The sequence below is a fragment of the Anastrepha ludens genome, chromosome 2 (assembly GCF_028408465.1).
Source record: "Anastrepha ludens isolate Willacy chromosome 2, idAnaLude1.1, whole genome shotgun sequence".
NCBI lineage: Eukaryota > Metazoa > Arthropoda > Insecta > Diptera > Tephritidae > Anastrepha > Anastrepha ludens.
In genome coordinates this window covers 74,582,746-74,602,799 of record NC_071498.1, presented here as the reverse complement: position 1 = coordinate 74,602,799, position 20,054 = coordinate 74,582,746, and the positions used below count along the sequence as shown (strand labels likewise).

At 38.0% G+C, this 20,054-nt stretch overlaps 1 protein-coding gene across 6 annotated transcripts in view; it reads left to right on the top strand.

The window, feature by feature from the left end:
* The window catches only part of LOC128871865 (endothelin-converting enzyme homolog), a 114,610-nt gene that overhangs the window by 56,201 nt on the left and 38,355 nt on the right, over positions 1 to 20,054 (top strand). For 4 of the 6 annotated variants that reach the window (XM_054113996.1, XM_054113994.1, XM_054113993.1 and 1 more), the window contains 4 exons: positions 5,041 to 5,124; positions 6,641 to 6,916; positions 6,977 to 7,233; positions 18,903 to 18,958. In XM_054113996.1, the coding sequence (XP_053969971.1) occupies positions 5,041 to 5,124; positions 6,641 to 6,916; positions 6,977 to 7,233; positions 18,903 to 18,958 (673 nt within the window). The remainder of the gene's footprint in view (positions 1 to 5,040; positions 5,125 to 6,640; positions 6,917 to 6,976; positions 7,234 to 18,902; positions 18,959 to 20,054) is intronic. The other 2 variants (XM_054113995.1, XM_054113997.1) reach the window with 2 other exon arrangements.

The following is a 20,054-nucleotide window of genomic DNA, read 5'->3' as shown; positions in this document are numbered from 1 at the left end:
ACCAAGAGAGTCAAAGATTGACATTAAGACCTGGACGTGGTACCACGATTTTTAGATCATCCGCGTTTAGAAGAAAATTACACAATGAAAACAGGAGGAAGTATTGTTAATGAAGGGGATAAATAGTAGCGGAATTAGGACACTATTTTGGGAACACCAGACGAAGCAATAAAAGAAAAAGATGATACAATATCAAGTCGAACAACACAGTGCCTATTATTAAGGTAGGATAATGAAAATCAACAAAAATACCTATATCTATCAGGCAAGGTGACATTTTAAGCCCAGTTCTATTTAATATCACTATGGATGAGACCATCTCAACTGTAAAATTCGCACCGGTAAATGGATATAAAATGCAGATGATGCTGTGATATTAGCAGATACGGAAGACAATGGGCAAAGACTATTGTATATTTTCGAGCAATCGACAGCTAAGTTTAAAATGCAAATCTCCAACACCAAGCCAAAAGCCATTACCGTGTCGAAACAACCGTTGCGGTGTTAACTGGTCGTGTACGATCGAAGCATAGAGCAAGCCATAAGTTTTCAATACTTGGGATCGACAATAACATTGTATAGGATTTTGGCAGAGGACCAGAGTTGATCTATTGTGCAAGGCTTATTTTTTGGAACCCTAGAGTTTTATGCTTTTTAAAAATTTTAGCACAATTTTTGTTGTTGTTCCAAAGGTTGCATGGAGTTTCTGCGGTACCACCAAGGTGCCTAAAGCAGCACAATCACAAAGCGCATGTCCTGAGCTTTCTATGTCCATTTCGCAAAAGCGGCAGACATTGGTCTCAGATAGTCCAATTTTATTTAAATGATACCTCAAGCTGCAGTGGCCTGTAAGATATCGTGTTAAAAGACGCAGATCTACTCTGTTTAATGAGAGTAGCTTGCCAGATATTTCTTTGCTGGGACTTAGAAATGGTTTGGCTTGACGCTGACCGGCACAGTTTAGCCAGTGTGCAGCAAATTTCCTTCCTCCCTTTTGCTAAGAAATTCATTAATGTGGCTTTTTGTGAGTCAACAGAAAGGCTCAGGGCCAACAAGTTGCATATTTGCTCCTCATTTTGCAAGGTTATCAGCGATTTCGTTTCCCTCAATGCTCTTCATATCCCGGAATCCAGCCTAATATTACTATGTTGAGATTCCCTAACGTGTTGAGAAGGTTTAGGCAACCATTTGCCAGTTTAGAGGTGATAGTTGTTGATAGAAAGGCTTTTAAAGCCGCTGGGCTATCTGAAAGTATGTAAATATGTGTACCTCTCATTTTCCTGCGAAGGCATTCTCTCACTGCCACGTATTTCTGCCTGAAATATTGTTGGGTAGAGTCCCATCGGAATCAATTTTTTGAATTTAGGGCCATTGACTCCTGCCCCTGCTCTACCATTTTCCAATTTAGACCCATCAGTGAACCGTATCTAAGATCCTCTTTTGAAATTGATAGAATTAGTATTCTATTGAATTTATATTGTATTATGTAGAATTGAGTATTGGTTTGGATGATAATATGTCATCCCTATGAAGAATGGGATTATGTAGGATGTCTTCTAGGATCTTTAAATGTCCTTTCATATCCCCACTTTTAAGTTCAGATATACATTTTAATCTTAAAGCACTCGAGCGAACTTTCTTTTCAATCAAGATTGGAAGCGATGGTATGTTCATTTGGACATGTTTTCATAGCCCCTGTAATACCGACACATACCAGGCGGTGTAGTTTGTTTAATTCGTTTATTGCTTTTCTTTGCTTAACCGTGGGCTACTATGCTAAGGATGCATACGTGACGATAGGTCTCACAACTGTGGTGAATGTCCCAAAGGTCATTCTAGAGTTTAGTCCCCATGTTTAACCAAAAAGCCTTGCGCAGGCAAAAAATGCCCTTGTGGCTTTTGAAGTAACTCTCTCAATTCCAAGTAAGCATTTTGTCAAGACTGACACCTCTCGCTTCTGTCGAGAGTTGAAGTGCTGTTCCGTTAAGGATCGGGCATTTGAGATTTATGTTCCTTCTCCTAGTAAACGGTACAAGTGCTGTTTTGGATGAGTTAGTGGAAAGCCCTTTTTCCGTGCACCATTTGTTTATTATTATGAAAGCTTGCTGCGATCCGAAATGGTTTACTCATGCCAGCCTAATATATATATAAAGTACTACGTCACCCCCGTCATCTATAACGAGAGTCCACAAAAGAGGAGAAGGTGCGCCTCCTTCGGGGCAATCCCTTGCGGCTTTGATAGATTTGATTGTTCCTCCTAGTTCGGTGCTGATTATCCTAGATTTCAACATGAATATTATCCATATAGTGATGGGTTCAGGTAACTCCTTTAGATATAGGGCCTCAAAGGAAGTGTTATCAAAAGCTCCTGATATGTCAATAAATGCACATAGAGCTATCTGCTTGGACTCAATAGCCTTTACAATAACTATTGCCAGGCTGTGTACAGCAGTCTAGGGGGATTTTCCCTGTTGATAGGCAAATTTGATTCGATGAAGTGGGAAGTTGGCTAAGTTGTTTTCCCTTATATACTGATCTACTATATTTTCCATTGTTTTAAGAAAAAACGAGTTGAGTCTAATTGATTTCAATGGTTTAAGCAATTGTTCGGTTTTTTCCATGCCTTTAGAATAAATGCAACCTTAACCTCAGCGCATTTTGTAGGTAAATATCCCAACAGTAACCTTGTTGTGTATAATCTGGTCAAATTAGGAATAATGTAGTTTGCACCCTACTGTAAAAGACAGGGGAATATCCCATCAGGGTCAGGAGATTTGTATGGGCTGAATGTTGATATCGCCCATTGTACCCGCTTTTCAGGGAATAGCTTGTTTGCTAGTTTTAAGTTCTCAGCACTCGCAGATGTAGTGGTTACTGCCGGCACAGAGATCCCGTCCAGCACTAGTGATCCAGGCCACCAGGATGGTACCCGCCTTTTTAGGGTACTAATACCGTTTGAGTGATCTTTTAATAAGGATTTTTGGATGCGAATAGCGTTTGGACTAGAAAGATTTTCAATAATTATTCCAAGTAGCTCTTTTAGATCTCCTCAACTCTTTGTTGAAGTTGATTAGGGAGAAGGAGAACCGATCCCCCGTTTCTTTAGCTCTATTCCATAAAGTTCTTGTTTCTTTACAAAGGTCGGAAAGTGTACTATTCCACCAAGGAACATTTCTTTGTGACTTTTCACTTTTACTGGACAACTTTTATGAAACGCAGGCGTTATATTTGATATAAGCTCTGATATAAGCTGGATATGACGCCTAGAGCAGTTAACACTTTGCTCTAAACTAAAGAGAAAGCAGTCTCAAATAGTTTTTCTGGGGTTTCTGTAAAATGTCATTTGTGGTTTGGTCGCACCTATATCAAACCTGATATGTCTGTGATCCGACATAGATGTTTCCTCTGACAGATGCCAATTTGAGACTTCAGACAAAGCATTATGACTCGAGAAAGTGATGTCAAGGACTTCTCCACTGATTGCATTAATGAAAGTCGGTTCGTCACCTCGATTTACCCCCGCTGTGTGGTGAGCATTTGCATCAAAGTGAGGATCGACCAGAGACTTGTTGGCAGTATTCCGCTAGGGATATAACCTCCCTTATTGGAGCAGTAACCTCATCTCCTAGAAGGTAAGCGGAGGCAAGTACTACCTCATGCTCACCTTTGCTCGTTGCCGCTTTTACTCAAATTGCCACCAGGTCTTTTGTAATAAACTGTGAATTTGGGATAAAAGTTAGTTGATTACTTATTATCACCGCCAACTCTGCGGCGGTTTTTGTTAGCAGCATATATCAAGTTACAGTTTACGTTCTGGAGTCCCACAACGACGCCTTGACATACCCATCGTTCTTGAATGAACGCTACATCCAAGAGTTCTTGGTTAAATCTCCTCATAAGCACGTCCGAGGCTGCTTTCGCGTGATTGAGATTTATTTGAAGGCATCCAGCGGGGATCTCATGCAAATGCCGTCAGCCACTTTATCGTGCCATGTGCAGGCTGTTGTTGGTTTACCAGCATCGTGCCTGGAGCAACTAGCTTTATCGCCCTGGGCTGTTGCTTTTGAAGTGCCTACTTACTCCGAGCTCTGTTTACCCGAAGGCTCAGAATCCCTTTCGGTCTTCTTCGGCTGATTTTGGCTGCAGTTGAATTTTACCGAACCCATAATTCAGCCAGTTGTGGAAGGTTTTTATGACCCCTGCGGAGATTCGTCGATAGCAACGGTAATTTCTACCACAGAACTTGCGCTTTCTGTTAAGCACCCGCCAGTCATTCGTTTTGAGGTCTTCATTTTGGCCATCAATAAATTTCATATTGCTTTTTGCTAAGTTACTGGCCTTCTGAGTCATTGGAATAAATTTCGAGATTGCATAGAAGGTTTAAATTATAACCAGCACATTTTCGACGAAGCATCATTCGAAGCAAATAAAATAGTGGAATTACTAGCAGAAAAAATCTTCAGAATTTTGAGCTACCAAGCTTTTTTGATAGCTTTAAATTATCAGAAATAAATAAACGCACTGTTTCTGTACAAATATGGAATATTCAATTATTTGCGTATAACTTACGTTTTTGCAGGGCGATACAACAGTATTCAACTAATGTTAGGTTTCAAATAAAAGTCTCAGTTAATTAGCGAACCTTAAAAAAGGAAAGGGATAAACTAGAGGATTTGTAAAAAAATTTATTTTTTGGTGTCCTAAAAGTGTTGTTTCTAAAAAATGTTTACTCGCTATCATTCGCATTTCAAACATGTGTACGTTTCCCTTACAACAGTAGTACTATTTATTTATTTAAAAAACTTTCTTCATACAAACTTAAACTCTAGTCTTAATTCATCTTTCTGCAACCTCTTTAATTACTATGTTTTTCTTCGGCTCTTTAAATGAATTCAGTTTTTCATTAATCATTGAGTTGTTTTTTTATTTTATTGCATACTGGAAATAAGCCACGGTGTAAAAATTCTTAGCATTATTTGATTGATTTTTCTATGTACTAATCTAATATGTGGTTATATGTTTTGCTATTTTTATCTACAGATTCGAGTGGAGCATTCTCTTCGGGGTTTCTGGAATAGTTCAGTTTTATACAATATTTCGTCATTGCAGGAAATCTATCCATTCGTAAGTAAATTTGAGAAATGAACAACACATAAATATGTTTAAGGTCCGCAAATATTTCTGGCAACCATCTGGACCATCCAAGTTGAACTTTTATTCGTCCGAAAATACAACGTTTCGGAATTCGTTAGCCCAAAATGTATATTTTCCGGCAAATGCTAAATGAGCCTTAATGTGGCGTGCTAATAGTCTTGGTACCGGCTCCCGCAAACAATATTTAAGTGTGCCGTTCTCGATGATGTATTCGACTATCGGTGACCTTAAGACTTAAATGGTGTTTGATTTCCTTGCAAGGCATTTCTTTTTGAGCAGCGTCGAATTTCTTGTTTTAGTGTGGGAGCCAGGGGTCATTTGGACCTCATCATTTCATGCCGACCGATTTTAATACTGAAGACAGGCGCCATCCAATGGATGTCGAAACCATTCGTCAGCTGATCCAGTAGCGGTGGGTACGTGCGTGGGATGCTGCGAAACGCGTCGAAAACAAATTTTTTCCAACTCATTTTATACCGGCTGCAATTTCTTTCATGTATTGTTGACATTTAGTAGAATAAAAAAAAATAGTCAGCTGCGCGGTAGAAGGGGAAAACCCGTCAGCTGAACAGGTTAACTTGTAAAAAAAAATTTAAAAGTAAAACTACTTTATGCCGATTGAAATTTGTTTACATAATTTTGGACACATATGAAAATATGTATAATAATGATGGTCAGCTGCGTTTATAGCGGTGGAAAGACCGGATAAATGTCTTCAACGTGGTATTCCACAGATTAACCCAACAATAATTCAATTATTCTTTGTTCAAAAGAAGTAATCTATTTTACTTACATTTTTCTTTATGATACCAATGCAAATAGTACAAAATTTTTTGATAACTTGCTCTCTATGCTTGCCAAATAAATACAGTCCAATCGTGATAGTCCGACACATACGGGACCGACACGTTGTCGGATTACCAAATATTCCGGACTACCGAAGGTTCCATTTAATGACACGAAAAAACAGAAAAAAATCACATCAACACCGTCAGAAATCGCGAGAGAACGGGCGTCGTTCAAATTTAATGGCAAATACGTTGTGACCGGGAAACAAAACACAATCCCCCTCTGCTGCTCTGCTACGACTGATCAAAATAAAATAATGCCAATTGCATCCATAGACGTTATGAGGTTGTCGGATTACCGAACGTGTCGGATTAAGAAATGTCGGACTATCACGATTGTACTGTACTCATCTCTGATTGCACAAACCATATACTTATTTTATATGAAAACTAAATCTCGCAACACAAAGTTGTAATAACGGTACTAAGATTAATGACTAAAGAAGAATTTTGCAAGCGAATAGTTAAGTTGAACTGCAAAGACATACTATACTTTGGCATACCAAACAAAAATGTACCGTTACTATCAAAAAAGATATTGGTATAAAAAACTTTGCAGATATGCTTATTTCTGTGAGGTATATTGTTATTATAGTTGTTATATTGTAATATGTTTTGAATAATGTTTTTAATCGTAGCTTAATTGGACTAATTTGATGCCGAAGGATTGGAATAAACCGATTATTGTCCGAAGCCCGGATTATTTAAAAGCACTTGAAGAATTACTCTTAAAATATTCCTCACGCGTCGCTCATAACTCAATTCTTATACTCTTTACCCTTGGAATATTGCCACAAGAGTACCCAAATCCAACAGTTTGCACGCGAGCTACAATGTGGGCACTACCCGATATAACCTCTGCACTTTTCGTGGCTCATCATTCAAACAGTGATCTTCAAAGCACTGTAAAAAGAGTATGGAATTTTATAAACCTACATACGTAATTTGTATTTTAATTTCAACTTGTATTTTAGACAGATCTTATTTTTAAATCGCTCAAAGCTTATCTGAAGAGAGCGCCTTCACTTAAAGGAGCTGCCTTAGTTAAACTATCTTCACTGCGAATTCAATCGGAACCCTGGAAAGGTTTTACAAATATCACAGCTGCAGCGAAGCAGTTGGAATCCATGGATATAACTTCTGACAATTGGTTTGAAAATATGCTGAAAATATTCGGAAGAAATAAAGTCGACCCTAGTTCTGTGAGCGTGGACATAAATTCACATGATGCGTGAGTATAAAAGTGCAACACATATACAGAGAACGTTAAAGTATAGAGAAGTCTCAATGACAGGACCGTATGGAATTTCGAGGGGTACTCGTCTCGCGAAGGCTGAGCACCACAGACACATTTTTCACCAAAACTTAACAGTAAGGGGCTGAATTATGTAAATTTAACAGCAGTCGATAAAAACTTGTTGGTGATTAGAAGCAAAGAATGTTAGGTAGCTTTTTAACCCTTAACTGGTCCGGCGTCGTCTGAGAGACTACGTCATATAATATAAACAAATCCTGTTTATTTGCTAGTGGAACCACCTACATACGGGTCGCTCCGCCTATTCCTTCCCCTATTGGTCATTAAAAAATAGTCACATTTCTGTCGATTTTGTTCAGTTATACTCTAAGTTAGGAACGATTATATTTGCGCGGTAGTCTGTCAGACTACGCCGGACCCTTTACGTTACTTTAGTGCGTGTTTCAAATATAGTGAGTTATGGCTGCGCCATCTAAACGGGTACGTTTGGGCGATTGTGATTATGAAGAAACTCTCTCTAAGTGGAATAACGCAGACACTGATAGTGGTAGTGATATAGACGATGTGTCGGACGACTATAATATTGAGTCAGAGCATGACACTAACTCGGAATTATCTGAATGTGAGGAGGACAATGACAGTGATGAAGTGGACTCAACGGAAAGTGAAAAGAAATATATGTATGGCAAAAATCGGTATAGGTGGTGTACTTCAGAAGTTCGTCCATCATCTAAAGTCCGAAAACATAACATTGTGATGAAAGTTCACATACTGAAAGCAAAGGCAAGGATGCTTGGTGAGTCTGCAGATCCGCTAGCTATTTGGGGCTTACTTTTTAGTGACAATATATTGGAACATATTATGCAGTGCACTAACAAAAAGCTAAATTCGATGAGTGAAAAATATTCTGCTGTTTCAAAACACCACCTAAGAGAAACAGATATAACTGAGCTGAGAGTTTTTTTTGGACTTCTCGTGTACACGGCAGTATTTAATTCAAGTCATGAACACCTAGACTGTCTATTTGCAACAGATGGAACTGGAAGGGACATATTCAGAGCAGTTCTCAGTAAGAAAAGATTTGCTGTCCTTTTGGCTGCGATAAGATTTGATAATCGAGAAGAACGCAAAAAGAATGACCCTGCTGCAGCTATATCCTTCGTGTTGAACAGTTTTATAGAGAATTGCCAAAGTTTATATGGATTAGGGCAATCTGCTACTGTAGACGAAATGCTGGTGAGTTTCCGTGGGAGGTGCCGCTTTAAGATGTACATGCCAAACAAGCCAGCAAAATATGGTCTTAAAATTCAGTGCTTAACAGACGCGAGAAACAGCTATCTTTATAATGCTTATTATCTTTTGCGGAAAGGACTCGGATGGTTTTGGTCTCAGTGACGAAGATAAGAAACTTTTAAAACCTACGCAAGCAGTATTACGTCTAGCAACGCCGCTCTTCAACAGTAATCGTAACATAACAGCTGATAACTGGTATTCTTCAATACAGTTAGTGGACGTCCTTCCAAAGAAAATTTTAACGTATGTAAGCACCCTAAAAAAAAATAAACCCGAAATACCACAGACCTTCCTACCCAATCGCAAAAGAGCTGCTGGATCAACATTCTATGGATTTAGAGAGGAATGCACAATAATTTCCCACGTTGGAAAAGTTGGAAAAGCCACAATTCTGATATCTTCCATGCACGACAGAGAATACACTGACCAAGTAACTAATAATCCAGAAATAATCACCTTTTATAACGAAAATAAAGGAGGAGTTGATTCCATTGACGAAAAGTGTTCAAAAAGTACATCCAGTCGTCGTAGTCGAAGGTGGCCATTGACAATCTTTTTCCGTGTCTTGGATATTTCTGTGGAAAATTCTTATATTTTTCATCAGTGTTACAAAAACAATCCAATAATAAAAGAAAAAAATGTTTTTGGAAAACAGCCAAATGCGCCAGCGCGCATTCATAGGCGCAGCGCAATTCATAGGCACAGCATTGTATGTACAGTAACCTTGAAATGTACAGGCACCTTCAAATGCTCTGATTTCAGAGTAAGTTTCTAACTATGCAGATATATGCATATGTTTTGTGCACTTTTTATCAATTGAAGAACTTCATACGTAAAGTAATATACTAATTAAACATAGTAAAACAATTGTTTCCAAATTTTCTCTTAGTATTAAAATGTCCGAATCAGACCTTTTTTTAAGCTACTTGTTTTTTTCTGCAACTTACTGTATGCTCATGCGCGCACTTGACGCACAGCAGCTGCGGTTGTCAAGCATTTAGAAAGACATATTTACATACATATATTGATGCATACATATGTATGTACAGAGCCGCGGGCACTCGACTTGACAAAAATTCAAGATTTACCAAATATTGGCAAATAATTCAACGCGATATATTCCAATATTGACTATTTTCGAATGGTCGAGAAAATTGGTATATGGGCGCATCGTTTAATGAATGAATTTATGTACTTTGCTCTTAGAAGTATGAGCTCGAATTTACGAATGAATTTTTTTATGATGAGTGTTTGTTGAAACTGTTCAGCGCCGTCGCGACTATTTTGAGCTGATCAGCACCATGGAAACTAGAATGATGGTCGCTACGGCTCCGCCTATTAAGACATTTTGTTCTTGTAGTCGCTAGGCATAGAATTTTAGCTTTGAACCACATATGCATCTTGAGGAATAAAGTGAGTGCCCTGTGTGTGCGGTTGTATGTACATGCAGATGTGTTTATTAATAAGCATTGTTTTGCTTCAATTCAATTCACATATTTATATTTGCATATACCATCTTCCTGTGTGCCTGGTAATGAAGGGTTTTCTATAAAGAATTTTTCGATTTGATCAATTATATATATGTATATGTCAAAACACATATATGTATGTACGTACATAGGGCATGAAGTGTGCATACACACATACAAATACGTCGATGCATATGCAGAAGAAATTGTTTTAGCATTTGCAGGAATTTGATCATTCGAATATTTACTCCCTAATTATTGCATGAAATATGATAAGGCAATGCGTCGTGAGATAGGTCATTGTTGCTGCAGTGCGTGTGCACATACATTTGTAACACTATAAGAATTGAAGATGCAATTGAACTTTTGCACAAATATAACTAACATAATATACATATTGATATACATATATACATATCTTGATATACATATATATTCACCAATATACCAATATGCTCTTTGAATTCTTGTCTAAAATTAATTTCGACTCGTAAAATTAGTAAAAATTTTCATCAAATATACTAAAACGCACACAACAAAATGTGAAGTCGTTTTATAATGTATTTTGTTTAAATTCTTCTTTTAAAATTAAAGCAACAAACATTAAAGTTACTTTGATTTTAAATGTTGGATTTTAAATCTTTATATGGTTGTATTTGTTTGAAAATATAAATTGAATAAATTTTCGTTTATCAAGGGAACATAAAAATGCACAAGTAAATGCCTTGCAATATGCCGTCGGCTATTCGTCAATTTAATTTCATACAGAAGGCAAAAACTGAGCAGAGCCAATGTGATTGTACATAATTTACTGTAATCATCTCTGTTAAGAAGTTCCCCGCTGTCGAGTTGAGCGAGGTGAAAAAGTCTTCGCGGTCAGACTTTATTTTTGACAATTCACACTATTCGTAGCTCGTGAGACTTCTCTATACTTTAACGTTCTCTGACATATATTTACATATGAATGCGTTTATATGATATATATTTATATACATATTTTATCGGTAAATATATACTTATAGTAATGCGATTTTCCGAACTTTCAAGTTTGTATCAAGATAAAGCCTACGAGGTATATTTTATCACAAATTTAATAATCCGTTTGGAGAGGCGGAACAAATTTAGCACTTTTGCGAAAAACATAATTTTTTTATTCATAAACTTTCGAGTTTTTTCGCAAATTATTGCATAGCTAGGTTTAAATAGAAAAGCTTGCACATCTTTCCTGTGTCTTTTTTTTCTGCTAGCTTGCTAACCCGATTTTGGCTACCTCTCCTAAAATGAGTGACATTCTTAATGGCTAACAATCGTTGATTTCTTTGCTGAAAATGCTCGTATGTATAATCTCATCTCTCGATAGCGCAATCCATTCACCTGTAACACCTGTTATTGGAAAACTCTGTAGAAGTAATTTTAATGGTGGGGGTATTTGGAGTACAGATGGAAAAAGAGAAAGCTATCGGAACATGGTCACTGTTATGTAGCGGGTGCCAGGATACAATGGGGAATAGTTTTGGTCATGTCAGGTCGACATGTGTGAATGATTTGTGGGTAGAGAAGTGTGTTGGGCTATGTTGTTGGGGACACACAAGTAGGAAGCAAGAATGAAATCTTCAATTATAGTGCCCCTTCGATTAGCGCTTGGTGAACCCCAAAGTTGAATCCAACCGTTGAAATCGCCACATATGATTATAGGAGTACTTATTGAAGAGGTAAGTTGCAATATGTCTGAGTGAGAGAGTGAGAGCAACGGCTGATAAATTGGAAGTTATATTGACTCTTTTGTGTGAAAGATTTTTGTGAATTAAAATTCCACAGCCTTGTTTAGAATAGTTAATGCTAGAGAAGTTATGAAAATATGGCGAATATTGTTTGAGTCGATATGGTGAGTGACTGGGTTTAATATGGGTCTCTTGTAAACAAAACTACAGTATCGGACAAAACATTTACAACTGCAATGCAGCCTTCAATTTATTTTTTGTCATAATGTCATTCTTCACTCAATTGCAATTCAATTTCACGCTATGGATACTAGAGCATCTGAGTAATATTTTCCAAAAAATCTTTTCAAGATCCTTTCCTTTTTGTAGCTGTATTTAAAAAAAAATTAAATTATCTTGCAACTATGAGCGACAAAACAATTGCAACCTTGTGAGCTTAGCTATATAACGGTAAAAATGCTTGAGCTTGGTTTTGTTTTCTAACTGTTCTGAGTTTAGTTTAATCGTGTCAATTAATCGTGTCAGTTTTGTGCAGAATTTATGGCGATAACACAATTTTTTTTGTAAAGTTGAGTTAAATGAAGTAATGGCTCGAAATAAGTTCGGTGAAGTATTACGCGCGCGTGTTATAGATGAATATAACAAAGGAATGACCCAGAAAGATATATCCATAAAATATAATATTCATAAGTCATCAATTTCTCGAATTATTGCGAGCTTTATAAAAAACAAAACTATCGCGGTGGTGCATCGAGGAGGCCGACCAAGAAAAACGGATGAAAGAACTGACAAACTGATAGCGAGAGAGGTAAAAAAATATCCATTTAGAAGTGCCCCCCAATTGGTAAAGGAGCTTGGGTTACCAATCAGCTCAAAAACTGCCAGTCGTCGCCTGGCTGAAGCTGATTTACGGACGTACCGACCAGCAAAGAAGCCGCTTATTAGTAAGCGTAACCAACAAAAACGATTGCAGTTCACAAGGGATCACATAGATTGGCCATTAAGCAAGTGGAAAGCTGTTCTTTTCAGCGACGAATCCAAATTTAATTTGGTCGGAAGTGATGGCGTATCCTACGTTCGACGCCCACGTAACAAGCGTCTTCAAAAATCATACTGTGTAAAGACTGTTAAGCATAGTGCTTACATTATGGTCTGGGGATGCTTTTCTGCTGCTGGTTTGGGACCACTCCATCGTATTATGGGCATAATGGACCAGTACGTTTACAGGGACATTATGGAATCGGTAATGCTGCCACATGCTGAGTGGGAAATGTCCTTGAAGTGGGTCTTCCACCAGGATAATGACCCGAAGCATACTGCGAAGGTCCTGAAAGCATGGTTCCAGAGGAATAAAGTGGACATAATGGAGTGGCCCCCACAATCCCCAGATCTTAACCCCATAGAAAACCTATGGGAAATAGTAAAAAAGAAAATTGATCGGACTAATGTGGCAAATACTGACCAATTTTTCCAAAGAGTCCTGGAGGCATGGAGAAATATACCACAAACGATAGTTGACAATTTGATAGCCTCAATTCCGAGACGATGCAGAGCCGTTATTCAGAGCAATGGTTTTGCCACGAAATACTAAGTTTAATAAAAATAGTTTACTCATTTCCTTTAGTTGCAATTGTTTTGTCTTATTAGATACAGGTGTTGGACACATTTGATTTTTAAATTTAAGATATGAACTGTTGAATTTTAATAAATTTGTTTTATTTACGTAAATCAACATCTTTTATTACAAATAAAGTGAAATTAACAGGTTCCAAACAAATAAGGGCTGAGCAATCGAAAGTTTTCATTGCCCACATTTTAGTTGCAAATGTTTCGTCCGATACTGTATATGTGGCTTGCGACTTTTGATTAGGGTTTCTAGTTCTAAGTAATTATTTTGATAACCTTTAATATTCCACTGAAGAATATTAACCATCAATATTGTACCTTTTATGCTTGCTATTAGTGTTATTTTCAAGAGAAAATAACCTACAGCTCTGGTTCTTTAAGCTCCCAAGGTGTAGTAGTGTTGTGCATCACGGATATTGTTGTTAGTAGGACTGAGGGATTGTGTTGGGATTCAATGTTGTGAGTTGTGGATTCAATGTTTGCGGTGTTGTAGGAATTGTACGGTGTAGTAAGAATATTTAAGTGAACAGAAAATTGATTGGAGTGAGTTGTTGATGCATTAGTTTCGTCGTTGCTATTGTTTTGATTGCAGTCCATTGTATTGATAGTTGGTGTAATTAGATAATGAATTAGAGAGACAGAGCGGATATTTGCTGTTGAGTGGATGCTGTTTTGATTGTTTGATTTAGCTGAGAGAGATTGAGATTGAGATGTCGATTTGTGATGGCTATTGAAGGAGTATGAGTATGATCCAATGAGTGTTGAGAGATTGAATGGGAACTTGAAAAAGACGTGTTCGTAGATGTGTCGGATTGGTTAGTGGAGTTGAGTGGTTGAGTGGCGACTGCAGTGCCGTTTGAAGAGGTATGATCTATTGAGTTGTGAGCGATATTGTGGTGAGAAACTTGTGTTGAGTTTAGAAGAGTTTAGAGTGAGATTGCATTTTGATTAGGTTGATGGGGTTCTATAGTTTGTATACACTTTTTGCTTCAGCATAACTGCATTTGGAAATTTCAAACTTGAAATTAAAGAAAGTCCAGGATATATGACTTAACCTCAGCCGGTCTGCTAAAAAATGTATCACCTAAAGCATTAATAAAACTAACTTCAATAATGAATGCATGCTTGAAATTCAAATATATACCCATGCACTGGGAGATTTCTGAAATTAAAATGAATCCAAAGCCGGAAAAAACCCCAATGTTGTGACATCCTACCGCCCAATTGCATTACTTTCAGTAATCAGAAAGCTACTTGAAAAATTATTTTCCAAATACTTAAAGGAAATAATAGAATACAAGCAACTAATACCTACTCACCATTTTGGTTTTCTGAAGAGAAACATTCCACGATCGATTAAATACATCGCTAAGTATACACCATTGAAAAAGCTACAGAAAACAAACACGCTTATTCATTCGGTAAAGTCTGGCATGGAGGCCTGATCTGCAAACTAAAAACGATGCTGCCATACCAATACACCGAATTACTCGAATCATATATTGCTGAAAGGAATTTTATAGTAGAACAAAATCAGGCTTATTCAACCATTAAAAAAATCGAAGCGGATTCAGCGATTCAAACAGAAAGATACAAGCTTCAGTAGATGACATTATAATGTAGACTAAAACCTGGAAAATTAAACTAAACGAGAGCAAATCTTTACACGTTGACTTCACAAGACAGAAGGCTAAGGAACACGTCAGAGTAAAAGCTAACGAAATTGACATAAAACCAAAAAAGCTTACCATAAGTGGTTGATTGGCAGAAACTCTGTCAATACAAAATAAATTACTTCTTTACAATCAAGTTTTAAAGCCAGTATAGACATACGGCGTTCAATTGCGGGGATGTACCGCTGCATCAAACAACGAAATCATTCAACATAAGGTCCTCAGAGGCATGGTCAATGCTCCTGATCTGCACAACGATCTGTCGATGGAAAAGATAGTCAACATTACAACTATCTTTGCTACAAAACAGGAAAAAATGCTGGAAGAGGACATAAACCTAAGCTTGAGCACTAAGAGAAGCCATATACACAAGAAGACTACGAAGAACCAAGCCTCATATCATAGTTATGTTGTATAATCTTAATTGTTTGTATTATTATACCCAAAAATATTACTTGTTAGCTTTGCTAGGTGTAGGTAGGTAGGTAGGTGAAATGGTTGAAGTGCACCTGGCACTCCTCAAGTAGCACTAAAGCGCCGTTTTGATACCATTATGAGACCTTCAACAAGCAGATATCTACAGCCAACCAGAGCTGTTGATATAATGGAGAAGATTGATTGGATTTAGGTTTGGGCACTGCCCTAGGCTGTCGAAGAAAGGAGCTCCCAGTGACCTTAGTCTTCTAGCTGTCAAACCCGGGCATTTACAAAGAAAATTATCTACAGACTCCTTCTCTGAAAGGTCCCCAAAGCTTCTGCAATGGGGACTATATTGTAACCCTAGCTTTTCCGCGTTTGTGCCGATCGTCCAGTGACCAGTAAACACAGCTACGAGCTTGGAAATTTAATGGCGAGAAGTTCACATGAAGAAATGGAGCCCCATCTTTTCTACGCTTTCCTGAGAAATAATTTGCGCAGTTCCCCTTTAACAACTGTCAAGGGGATGCCGATGACCGGGTAGGAGGTCTCTGAGGCCAATTCAGACCCCTTTTTGGCAAGCTCATCAGCAATTTCCTTTCCCTCTGTGTTCCTATGTCTTGAAACCCAGATCAGAGAAATGTTACCTGCACACCTAAAAGATTTGATATCTTCTTTACATGAGTTTCCTAATTTCGTTCTGCACCATGGTGTCGTCAGAGCCTTAATCGTGGCTTGACTATTGGAGAAAATGTTAATATCCCCCTCGCTCCCGCGTTCCCGCGTTCCTTAAGCATTTTGCATGCCTGCAAGATCGCAAAGACTTCTGCTTGAAAAACACTGGCAGTGTTCGGAAATTTAAAGGAGATAGATAAATTAGCTGATTTAGAGAAAACTCTAGTTTGCGGATAGAGAGGTATGTAAGAAGTTCGGTGAAATACGGTGTTAACTGCCCGAAAATGCTACCATGTCCCTTGAGAGATTGTCTCCATAGGCCAATCTCCTTTAACCTGATTGCACTTTGAGCTGCGATGGAAATTACGGAAAAGTCGATGGGAAGTAAATGCAAAAGGGCATACAGGGCTGCACTGGGGCAAGTTTTACATGCTCCGGTAATGCCAATGTACGCAGTCCTTTGCACCCTCCCCAGTTTAGTGATATTATAGACAGTCGATATGATAGCTCAGAGGTTAAATTCAACGCATGGATAAGTTCACAGGCATCTGGTTTAGTTGGGAAATGTTTCAAAGCTGGGAAAATGGTGGAACCCTGTAGACTATTTGTCGCTAACCTTCAGCAGAGAATGAATGTGTGTTGAAAATGAAAGTTTTTTTAATCGTATCGACACTGGTGATGAAAAATGGGTCCTTTACAATAATCCTGTTCGCAAACGCCAATGGTTAGATAAAGATGAAACACCACAACCGACCCCTAGAAATGACCTTCACACCAAGAAGATTCTCCTGTCTATTTGGTGGGATATGCCCGGTATTGTTTATTATGAACTTCTGGAACCAAACCAGACGATAACTGCTGATTATTATTCCCACCAGCTATCAAACCTGAATGAGGCACTTAACAAAATTCGACCGTCTTTAGTAAATAGACGCAAAGTTTTGTTACCATATGAGTAACAAGAACGACTCCTCAAAAGAAGCTATAAAAAGGGATCTCGAAGCGTATTTTGGCTCCAAGGACAAACAATTTTTTGAGCAGGGAATTAAAAATTTGCCTAAATGTTGGGAAAACATTGTACATAATGAAGGAAAATATATTATTGATTAATAAATACTTAAAACATATTTTTTATTAATTTTGAAACCACCTTTAAAAAACTCACGAACTTATGGACTGACCTGATACGTCCACAGCACGATCTGTGGCTTGAGTCCCCATTTTTTACCGAAGATAGATTTGCAGGACTAGAAGGCTATACTGGCCTTCTTTACCCGATTTTTAATGTGTAGCTTCCAATGGCGTTTGGAGCAAAGTATCACTCCAAGATACCTAACTTCCGATGAGAGCGGTAGAACGTGGTTGTTTAATTTGGGAAGTCGAGAGGTTTATATTTTCTGGTAAATAGCACCAGCTCAGAGTTGACTCGGAGGCCACAAGTGGCAGCCCAGCGACTGCGTACAACCAGTGACCTTTCCAAAATCTTAGCTATGACTGAGGGAAACGGTACCGATCCCATCAGGGTCAAGCCATCGGCGTATGCTACTACCTTAACCCCACCCTTATTTAGCATTATCTTCACTTCGTCAATAGCAATTAGCCAAAGTAGGGGCGAAAGGACACCTCCCTGCGGCGTCCTCCTGTGAACGAATCTACTGGATTAAGCCCCTCTTGCGACCGCATTAATTTCCCTGCAGCCAAGCAGGGACGAGATCCAGAGACTGATAGGTCTTTCCACCTCTATTCTATTTAACGCAGTGATAATTGACTCCGCCCTGATGTTATTAAAAGCACCTCTCTATAACTATGAAATGTTTCCACAGTCCCTACGGCCTCTTGTAAGGCTGATTCCGTGGGCTTCTCTTTCAGGTAAGCGTGATGCGCTGGAGATAATTTGGATTCGATGTACCCTCGGATATGATAATCAATCAATCTTTCAAACTCTTTTAGGATAAATGAGGAAGGACTTATAGGCCTAAAGTCCTTGGCCGAGTCGTGACCCCTCCTCCTTGCTTTGAAAACAACCCTAGTTTTCTTCCAGTTGGCGGGAACGTGATTAAGCACGCCAAGTAGGTTTCTTGCAGGACAGGAACCACCGAGGTACTTGTTTTCTGAAGGAGATTTAAAAGGAGAAAAACTATTTATTGCCCATGTGATTCTGTCAACTGACAGAATAGATTCCAGGGAAACATCGAGTAGCCCTACCTGTTGACTCGTGTCGACAATGTCACGTGGGGTAATAGAATTTTCCGGAAAGTGATTATTCACCAGGATAGTCAAAGATTCTTCTGTAGATTCAGCTCACTCCCCGTCCTCTCTTTTAGCCTGGCAGAATTCTTCACGGATTCAATGAACTCACAGTACTCCTTTCAGGAGTTGCGTTTCGCATATTTAATAACTTTCTTGTATTCATTCAATATTACACGGTAATTTTTGAAGTTTTTAGTTTGGTAGCATACGTTAAAAACCCTGCTAACCTTCTTTTTCAAGTCAGTCAGCGGTGTAATACTATGAAATGTAAAGCTAATATATTTTTTCTGACGTTTCAATAAAAAAAATTCTCTACCAGATTATAATAGAAAAATGCATTCCAAAAATATTTTTTTTCTTTTTGTATTATCATTTTAAGTTCTCAAGCTATAAAAACACCTACCATAGTGAATATTATGAGAGTTATTAATTCATCATACGATATAAATCGAGTGTATGTTACAATTTATGTAGCAACAGGAAGCAATATTAACTAAATATCTTGTTTTCTCTTTATTTAGTTGGGCTTACCCGATTGTCGCCAGAATATTTTATGATACACTTAGTCATTCTATAGGTAAGTATGATGTATATGGCTGTTTTTGGAGAAAATAACGAAAAGAATTGAACAAGAAATAACTAAAATTTTATAAAACGGTCTTATTGGTGCATAGATTTTAAATTTGTCTACCATATTCTTCTTACTACCTGGCATTGTTTTATTTTGGAACCAAACACTATAGTTTGAACGCAATACGCAAAGGATGTAACTGTGCATAATACAGTATATGAGTTTGAAGAACCGATAATAAAAAAATCAAATGGGTTGGTCCGAAATTATTACACAAATTGCATATAATTTTAACATATAAACGTTTTACGTATCTACATTTTATCTTTTAGTCCTTGACCAATATGTACGAGTATATATATTGTAATTGACTCTTACACCCTTTACTCAGGTGTGCATATTGATGTTGTTCCACAAATGTAGAGATCTAGAGGGGTAAGTCTTTTTATTAGGAGCTTTTTCATGACAGAAATATTCTCGGAGGTATGCCATTGTCTGCCAAGGGGCCACCGCTATTATTGAGAAAACACGCTTTCTATCATTTGGTGCTTCATGCACTGAGATTCGAACCTGGGCACTTCTGAACGTCAGTCGCGCACCAACCTATGTATATATCTTCCTCTTCTTGATTGGCGTGATAACCACTTACGCGATTTTGGCCGAGTTTAACAAAGCGCGCCAGTAGTTTTTTTTTCTCCTGCTAACCAGTCCTTCTTCACCTGATCTTTCCAACGCAGAGGAGCCCCTCCTCTTCCTCTGCTACCACCAACTGGTCATCATGATCACAATAACGAAAGTAATGAAAGTTTCCTTTTTTGGCTATCCAGTTTAAGCCCAACCGACGTTTTTTTATTCACTATAAAACCATCGAGGCGTACACACGCGTACACGACAATAAGCACACAGGATGTAAGCAAATCAATTAAGGGATCAATATTTTGGGTAAGATTTATTTGCATCGACATTTTTCATTAATAACCCTTAAAAAAAATAAGTTTTTACAACGAAAACAAATAAACATTACGGGCTTCAGCTAACGCCGGTTCTTGCTGTTCTTCGAGCGCACAACAGTAAAGATATGTAGGTATATATGTATATATAT